At 49.9% G+C, this 9,207-nt stretch overlaps 1 protein-coding gene across 1 annotated transcript; it reads left to right on the forward strand.

The window, feature by feature from the left end:
* The first annotated feature begins 457 nt into the window (after window positions 1-457).
* Window positions 458-8,728, forward strand: SERPINA10 (serpin peptidase inhibitor, clade A (alpha-1 antiproteinase, antitrypsin), member 10). Its single transcript, XM_006879201.1, has 4 exons — window positions 458-1,130; window positions 2,657-2,930; window positions 5,244-5,394; window positions 8,537-8,728. The coding sequence occupies exons 1-4, from the start codon at window positions 458-460 to the stop codon at window positions 8,726-8,728; spliced, it is 1,290 nt and encodes a 429-aa protein (XP_006879263.1).
* Window positions 8,729-9,207: the final 479 nt, after the last annotated feature.

Below are 9,207 nucleotides of genomic sequence, written 5' to 3' on the forward strand. Positions count from 1 at the left end.
CAGAAAGTTACCCTCTCATCTTTCTCCCTCAGTCACTGGTGGATGAGAGCCCCTGGAGACGTGCAACCTTTGGGTTGGGAGTGTGACACGCCACACACTGCTCAGGCCCAGGAAACTCCCAGCACCAGCGTGTCCATAGACTAAGTACGTCCCTTCAGTTCCCATGTAGGGACAATAGTCTTCACCCAGGCCTCCTCACCTGTCTCTTTGGGAGGCCACGTGGGTCTGCCCAGGTGGAGGACGGATGGGCGGAACAAGGCCTTCCCCGAAGAGGAATGTGAAGGAGCCAAGAGACATTGCCAGAGGGCAGAGAGGGACCCCACACACACACACACAAAGCAGCAGGGTCCCAGGAGGACGTGCCCACCACATGGAGGAGGTGAGCAGAGAAGCAGTTGCAGTAATCTTGCCTCTTCATTTCTAGAGCCTGGAGGTCCAGCTGCTCGGAGGACAAGGCATGAAGGTGGGGCTGAGCCTGCTACTACTGTTCTTCCTGGCACAGGTATGCCCAGTGCCTGGCTTGACCCCTAGCACACCAGTGCCAGAGGCTGAGGCAGGGACGCTGGAGCCTCTGAGGACCTTCGTTCCCCAGCCTGGCGAGGAGGAGGAGGAGGAAGAGCCTTGGTCGGTGGCCAATGAGCAGGAACTCTCACAGCAGATTTCCAACTTTGCCTTCCGTTTGCTGCGCAAGATCTCCACGAGACACGAAGGCAACGTGGTCTTCTCCCCGCTCAGCCTGTCCTTCGCCATGGCGACCCTCATGCTGGGGGCTGCGGGGCCCACTCGCACCCAGATCCTGAGCGGCTTGGGCCTGCAGGCCCTGAATGGGACCCTGCCAGCCCTCTTCAGGGGACTCAGAGAGACCCTGTCCCTCAATCAGGAGCTGGGCCTTACCCACGGCAACCTGGCCTTCATCCACAAGGATTTTGACGTCAAAGAGACCTTCCTCAATTTATCCAAGAGGTATTTCAAAACAGAGTGTGTGCCTGTGGATTTCTTCAATACATCACAGGCCACTGGGCTTGTAAATCAGTATATTAAGAAAGAGACGCAGGGAAGGATCCCCCAGCTCCTTGACAAGATTGATCCGGAAACCAAATTAATTCTGATGGATTACATCCTGTTCAAAGGTACACTAGCATGTTCCCCTTCCCACAGCCATAGGCCGCCTGCCTCTCCCTTCCCTCTCTCTGAGCAACACCTAGATGAGAACGGGTATGAGGTTACACGATGCAGTGGTAGATGACACGGTCTGCTGAGACCCAGCCCCAGACTGCGTGTTTATGCCCTCAGTAATCTAGAGCATCTGAAGCTACAGCCCAGGGGCGTAAAAACAAACCCAGTTATGACCCATCCCATTCCAACTCAGAGAACCTGCAGAACAGAGAGGAACACCCCGGGGCCCCAAGGCTGTTTATGGAAGCAGTATGCCTCAGATTTCCCCTGTGGAGTGACTGGCAGGTTTGAACCTCAGACTTGGAGGTTAACAGGCAAGTGTTTTAACCACCACTATGCCGCGTGGGCTTCATCACCGCCGAGATTCAGGACCACAGACTTTCTCCTTCACAACCTGGGGCAGGTGATGCTGTCCTTAGATTCTTAACACTGATTGGATTGCCACTCCTGCCAATCAAGGAGCCTTGCTCTACCCCGTACGTGCCAGGGTGTTAAATCAAAGACCAGCAGTGTGACTCTACCAGCGGCTCCACAGGAGAAAGATGGGAGGTCCCTTCCCGTCAACATTTGCAGCCTCGGAACCCAGATGGGAAGTCACTGCTGTGAGTCAGAACCGACCTGCTGGCAGCAGGCTGGGTTTGCTCTCCTGCCTACAGGGTTTGAACAAGGTCACGGGGTCGTGCCCTGCTGCCACTAGCAGGTACTCCATATGTTAAGGATTTCATGATTTGATTTTTGGAATTGCTTACAAAGTAAGCAGAGCAGAAGTTATGGTCCCCTTTCTACAGAGGAGAGTGGAGTTCTGTGAGGGTTGGTTAACTTGACCAAGGTCATGCAGCTGACAGAATGTGAGCCAGGGTCTCCTGAGCCCCTGATGTCAGGCTCTGTCCAGGACACCATGCTGCCTCTCCTAATAAGTCACCAGGCCTGCAGATCCATGTGCAAGAAGACAAGTCCCACTCCACTGCTGGCCAGGTCACACACTCCAGCCTCACGTGGCTATTGGTCAGCAGGGCACCTTTTCCCCTAGGACCACCTGAAACAGTGGGTGGGTGGGGTGTCATCGGTCTGGCCCCACCAGCCCCTGCAGGTGATGCGGCCCGCTCATGGGCATGCACGAGGTGACCTCGCAGACAGAGGGCCCCTTGGGCTGACAGGGACAGGCAAGGCCCACCATCTTTTCTAGGCCAGAGCCTGAGAGTAGGAGATGGTGGGTATTTAGGGTACCAGCTGCGATGAGCAGACAGGTGCAGGCCCAGAACGAGGGCACAGGCATCCTTGGAAGTGGTGTTCTTGCTCCGGGGTGTGCATCCAGGGAAGACCTGGGTAAAGCGAATCTGCAGGCATTTGTGTCCGTCTGAGTCAGCTCACCACGCAGCCCGGGACGCGGGGACGGGGGCTGCACCCTCCGTTAGCTCAGTAGGAGCCAGGTTTCCGAGGAGGGTGGTCTCTGCCATGTGCTCTTTTCTTGCTTCTTCAGGAAAATGGCTGACTCCATTTAACCCTGTGTTCACGGAAGTGGACACCTTCCACCTGGACAAGTACAGGGCAGTTAAGGTGCCCATGATGTACAAGTCAGGCAAGTTCGCCTCCACCTTTGACAAGAATTTCCGCTGTCACGTCCTCAAACTGCCCTATGAAGGAAACGCCACCATGCTGGTGATCCTCATGCAGAAGATGGGTGACCACCTGGCATTTGAAGACTTCCTGACCACAGACCTGGTGGAGGGGTGGCTTCGGAACATGAAGACCAGGTAGGGGCCTTGCCCTCGCCCTCTTCACTCTGTCTCCATCTCTGCTGGTGTGGGCCACACGTTTCCATCCACCCAGTGCACTGTGCTCTGACGTCCATCTCTGCTGGTGTGGGCCACACGTTCCCATCCAGTGCACTGTGCTCTGACATCCATCTCTGCTGGTGTGGACCACACGTTCCCATCCACCCAGTGCACTGTGCTCTGATGTCCATCTCACTGGCGTGGACCACACGTTCCCACCCAGTGCACTGTGCTCTGACGTCCATCTCCTCAGTGGGCCACAGCTTCAGGAAGGCACTGTCCTGCCTCTTCCCTTGTCCCTAGCATCCTCATTCATTTACCAGCTATGACAGGGGGTTGCTCCAGCACGCCAGGCACTGTGCTGCTCAAGTGAGCAAAACAGGCAAGAATCACTCCCCTCGTGGTGCTTACATTCCGCGAGGGGAGACAGCTACCCAGTAATGAAGCAGGTCAAGAATAGGGTGCAGGTGGGGGACAGGGAAGGTCTCCTAAGAAGGGAACAAAATCCTGAAGATGAAAGACGACGCGCGTAGATGTGGAGGCAAAGTGTCTCTGAGATGGGAGTGTGCTTGGGGGGGTCTGAGGACCGCGAGTCAGCACGGCTGCCTCAGTGTGATTGAAGACAAGGCCAGAGATGGGCCAGAGGGTCAGTAATCTAGGACCTTCAGACCACAGAAACGGCAGACTTTTCCTGAGGGAGATGGAAACCTACTATCATGTTCAGGGCAGGCGCATGACGTGATCTTAGATTTTGAGGCATCAAACACGCTCCTGTGTTTGAAAAAGGATCACAGGAGGAAAAAGGCTGTGGAGCAGCAAGGAGACCAGGCAGGAGGCCACTGTGACCACCCAGATCAACACTGGCTGCCTTAGACCACAGCAGTGGCAGTGCCAGCCACATGGACGAGTTAACTCCTGGGCCTTTTATGAAATGAGAGGTGGTAGGATTTACTAATGGGTTAGACATGAGGAACACAGAGAGCAGGGGGGCCAAAAAGGATGGGAAAGTTTTTGACCCTAACAACTTGAAGGATGCACTTGTCATTTATCGGAATGGAGTAACCACAGGAGGAACAGGTCTGGGGGTAAACTGAGGAGTCCCCTGGATCAGAATATCTATTCGACATCCAAGTAGCGAAGTGAAGGAGGTAGTTAGTGGTTGGGACCTAGAGACCCAGAGAGGCTGGAGCTAAAGAATTTGGGGTCATTGGCCTATAAATAGAATGCTGAGATTCTCTGGCTTGGGGGAGGCGCTGTATAGAGAGAAGAGCCCCGTCTGAGGCACAGAGACCTTCAAATGCTTGTTGAATAAACCGCTCCGTGCACTAGAACACAAGGAAGCAAGCTGTCCTAAGGGCCCAGTGCTCTGCCCCCCGAGCCAGGCCAGCTAATGGTCCCCGAAGGCCACTTCAGCTTCATTATTCAACTTCATTTTCCTTTGAGTCCTTAGTGCCAAGTAAAGATCCAGACACGTAAGCCCTCAACAAATGTTACCTGACTGAAAATGTGCATCATCAACCTTCAGGACATGCCATGTCCTCAGTTATATTCCAGTCCGTCTAGTCAACTGAACTCAGCAAAGGGGACTGACTGGAGGAGGACAAGGTACATTAAACTCTTGCTACATGATGCACCTTATTCTGCATATTCAACATACACTACTTAATACACTGACAGTCCTGTATGATTGCTAGTGGCTTTTTGTTTTGTATTTTGCCTCACTTCAGTTTAATTTAAAAAAAAAAAAAAGAGTTCTTGAAGACTAATTCAGAACTTCAAACCAGAAAACAGACAATGCCTGAGTGTCTCTGAAGATGGGCAGGGGTTGACAGGTCCTTCACGCCCTCCCACAACTAGGGTGGCTGCAGACTCCTGGGGCCTCCTTGAAGCTCTAGTGTATTTTAGAAACTTTATTTTAGAAATTTCATGAAAGCCGTCTTTATCTAGAGGTCTGAAAGATGGCCTAGAAAACAGTCATCAGCTTAGTTTCAGTGGTTTTAAAATAAGAAAATGGACACAAAGGGTGGCCTTCTTTGCAGAAAAGACTGTGGGTCATTCACTGAGAAATAGAACTGGCTCATTCTCATGGAGTAGGTTCACAGTAGAGCTAAGGGAAACCCAAAACTCCCTCTAAGGTGACATGACAAAAGAACGGCTCTATCTCGTGAGCTGAGCAAGGCACAGCCTTCCCAGCAGAAACCATTCTAGAGGACAGAAAGAGGAGGAGGGAAGGGTGTGGTCTAGCACTGCAGCTTTGTCTACATTTCATTGTTATATGTACTTGTGCCACAGCAAAATGGAAGTTTTCTTTCCCAAGTTCAAGCTAGATCAGAAGTACGAGATGCATGAACTGTTGAAGAAGCTGGGAATCAGAAGGATCTTCTCGCCGTTGGCTGATCTGAGTGAACTCACCGTAACCACAAGAAACCTCAAAGTATCCAGGGTGAGTTGCCGTCCTCCCCAGGCCCAGCCCAGGACGCCTGCTGCCGAGGCGCTGACCCCCACCCACAGCAGCCCAAGCAGAGAGCAGAGCTGCCCGTCAACTTTCCCAGGCCATAGACTTTAGGGAAACACAGAGCTTCTGGTCACTTCCACCTGCTGACATTATGGCTAGCGCTTTAACATTCTCTGACACCAGGATTCCTCTCTATAAGGTCAGGACACTGAGTATGAAATGTTGGTGACAAATGCTTTTGCTCATTTTGTGATTATGTAATTTTTGAGTTTAGAGATTTGAAATGCACCCAGGTTGGATGTTTTAGGACTTCTCAGAACCTCATGAAAGTTTCCCTAATAATTTCTCTTAGGTAGAGGGTTAAACCAGGCTACTCCTTGGAGGCAAGGATTCTGGGGCTTCGTCTGACATACTTTGGACATGTTGTAAGGAGAGACAGGTCCTTGGAGAGGGACATCATGCTTGGGAGGGTGGAGGGACGGCACAGGAGGGGAAGACCCTCTATGAGGTGGATTGATTCAGTGACTGGGGTAATCAGGATGGGTGTGTCGGAGGCAATGAGGTTGGCACAGGACAGAGCAGAGTTTAGGGCTGCTGTACACACAGGGTCGCTATGAGTCGCAAGCGACTCTACAGCACATAACAACAACAGAGCTCTCTCTTGTCCCCTGTTCTCAAGGAGAAAGGAGCAGGTTCACAGGCTAGCCATCATGCATGCTGAATGCAACTTTACAATGTCAAGAAACAGCACCACCTTTAAGAGGAAAGAAACCCTAGCTGTCAATTGGCCCAAATTCCTATCTATGGAAACCCCATCTATAATGCTGTTGTCAGGGCACTACAGTCGACTATGACTCAGAGACCCTACAAACAACAGATTGGAACTTACACCCTCACTGGTGCCGCTGTCAGTATCTCTACCATGTTCAAGGCCACTGCTCCTGTCAGTATTAATCCTTCTTGCTGGGGATTCCCACTATAATCTCTCTACAAAACTGTTTTCTAGTTTCTTTCTGTTTTTAAAATAGTTCCAGTTACAGGGAACTAACTTATCATTTCTGGGAAAGCACCCCAAGTCACAGATGGCTAAAACTGCTTTCTGTACCCGCTGTATTTTCCCTGAAGCACATTCTGAGGTCCTGGATGAACCCTGAAGCGCAGGTCTGGTCACTCTTCACCTTCCTGAAGTCCCTTTAGCTAAGACGTATTTTTCAACTGAAATGTTGGTTTTGAAGGAAAGCAACTGTGAGTCATTGGGAGCAGTTCTGTGCATCCTGGGCCTGCTTGGTGTCCACAGGCCATGCTCACCTATGCCAGGAGGAAGGCCCGGTCACTGTTCAATCAAGAAAGCAGCCTTGTGTGTCTCTGAATAACTGAACAATACGTCTCACCACGTTCGTTCTTAACTGTGCTAACATTTCCCCCACAAATGCATTCTTCAGTTTCAGGAGAGCTGGGATCAGCCACGGAAGTGCAGCTCAGTAGATGAACCTGGCCTGCAATCAACCCCAGGTTTCTGGGGGATAGCGTGTTAGTTTCCGCAGGTACTATAACAAACTGTCGCACACTGGGTGGCACAAACGACAGACGTTTAGTCTCTCACACTTCCAGAGGCTAACCGTCCAAACCCACAGTGGTGGCAGGGACACTGCTCCTCTGCAGGATCTAGTGACAGCCCTTCCTGGGCTCGTCCAGCTTCTGGGGCTGAAAGCACTCCCTGGCTTCCTGCCACACTGCTGCAGTCTCTGCCTCCATCCTCACAGCACCTCCTCAGCTGTGTGCGTGAGCCTTTTTCTCTCACATCGACACTTGCTAATGCGTTTAGGCTCACTCAAGTAACTCAGGTAGAACTTACCTCCAAGTCCTTAACAAAACTGTATCTTAGAAGGTCCCATTCATCTATTTTATCCTTTCCTGGTTGTAGGTTTTTCAGGATGCTTGGAAGACTGTTTATGTTGTGGATTACAGCTTCTAGAGTTCTTCCAAGCTTTCTTCTACTGAAGTTTATAGTCCTTGGTTTTAGTCCTAGGTCCGTGATCCACTTTGAGTTGGTTTTTGTGTATGGCGTGAGGTGTGAATCTTGTGTATGGCATGAGGTATGAATCTTGCTTGAGTTTTTTACAGTTTTCCAATTTTTCAAACACCATTTGTTTATGGAGGAAAATGTGCAACTATGAATGAATGGGGGAAAAAACTAAGTGGAAAGAATATCGTGTAAAAAAATATATATAAAGTCATTAATGAAAAAAAAATTGACCAAAAAAAAAAAAAGTATATCCACAAGGATCCTTTTTTCCAAATAAGGCAATACTGGTAGGTTCTGGGGCCGTGAAGGTAAATGTACCTTTTTGGGGAGACCACCATTCAATCCATTACAAAAGACAAGACTTTACAAATCCCATTACTGCTGTGACTAAGTGAAAACCAAAATGTGCTGCTGCTCTGAAAAGAAATCACCAGTTTAAAAATGCCTAGTATTGAAATGTAAAAATCACTCCCAAGCTTTAGTAGTACACCAGAATACATCTTTGTGGGAACACATTAACCCTTCATCTGATAAACTACAGGGCACAAGTCACAGCACGTGAGGTTCTTGGACAGGAGAGTCTCCAATAAAAGGCAGGTGGCAGGAATACGGGCAGCCTGAGTCCAAAGTGGACTTCAAGACATGGGGACCACGCCCTGTCCCAGCAAACTCATCAGAGCACTACTGGGTGGCAGGAAATGGAAGGTGCCCCAGCTACCAGTCAGGAGGAAGTCAAAGTTCTAGGGGCCTTTTGAAGTCCCAGGCAGTTTATAAACCTCCAGTGAGCATTCTTTTAGTTCAGGAATCCACGGTACAATATATATGCTCCAGAAATAATTGTGGATCAGACATGCAGATGTGCAAATGAACCGCCAGCCAGAGACTCCCTCAGTCCAGACCCAAACTGAGCTTCCTACCTGGCCTCCTGGAGTCTCTGTGGTCACGTGAACCCTGACCACTGCTCCCAGCATAGACAGGCCTAGACCACCAAGTCCCAGGGGCAGAGGTCTGTGGGGAAGAGCACAGTGAACAACTTCAAGGGGCTCAATTAATTCCGGCTTCTCCACAGCCACATAAACAGTCTCTCGTTTCTCATTTTTCTAGGTTTTACAAAGAGCAATGATTGAGGTGGATGAAAAGGGAACAGAGGCAGCAGCAGGCACTCTGTCAGAAATCATAGCTTATTCCCTGCCTCCTAGCATCAAAGTGGACCGTCCATTTCACTTCATGATCTATGAAGAGACCTCTAGAATGCTTCTGTTTCTGGGCAGGGTGGCAAATCCGGCTCTTCTGTGATTCTGGGCATCCTTACTGTGAAAGTGGACACTGGGTCTGTGTCTGGACCTACACAGGATGTGGACACTAGGAGCAGAGGAGGAGGAAAGTGCCCCCTTGTTCTCTGCTATTTTGACCTTGTCTTACATAAATGCACATGTTAAATCAATAAAGATGCATATGTGAGTGGTTTGTGCAAACTGCCTGCTATTTCAAATCTGTTCCCATGAGTGACTGGATCTGACCAGTGACTAGGTACGTCAGACACCTTCATCTTTCTTGTGGCTACATTTCTGGACTTGGAAAATGGCACGTTCAGAACACTAACTCTTTCAAGATAAAGTCTTTGGGTGCAAGACAGGCCTTCATTGCCCTTACGTCACTTTTTCTCTCTTGTCTATATTATAAAGTCCGTGCTTTACTCCACTTGATTACAGAATCATTTCTTTTTCTTATTTTAATATTTTTGTGTGTGTGTACCATCAAATCGGATCTGACTA

Source organism: Elephantulus edwardii, unplaced genomic scaffold, assembly GCF_000299155.1.
Source record: "Elephantulus edwardii isolate Elephantulus edwardi_28Jun2011 unplaced genomic scaffold, EleEdw1.0 scaffold00002, whole genome shotgun sequence".
Lineage (NCBI taxonomy): Eukaryota > Metazoa > Chordata > Mammalia > Macroscelidea > Macroscelididae > Elephantulus > Elephantulus edwardii.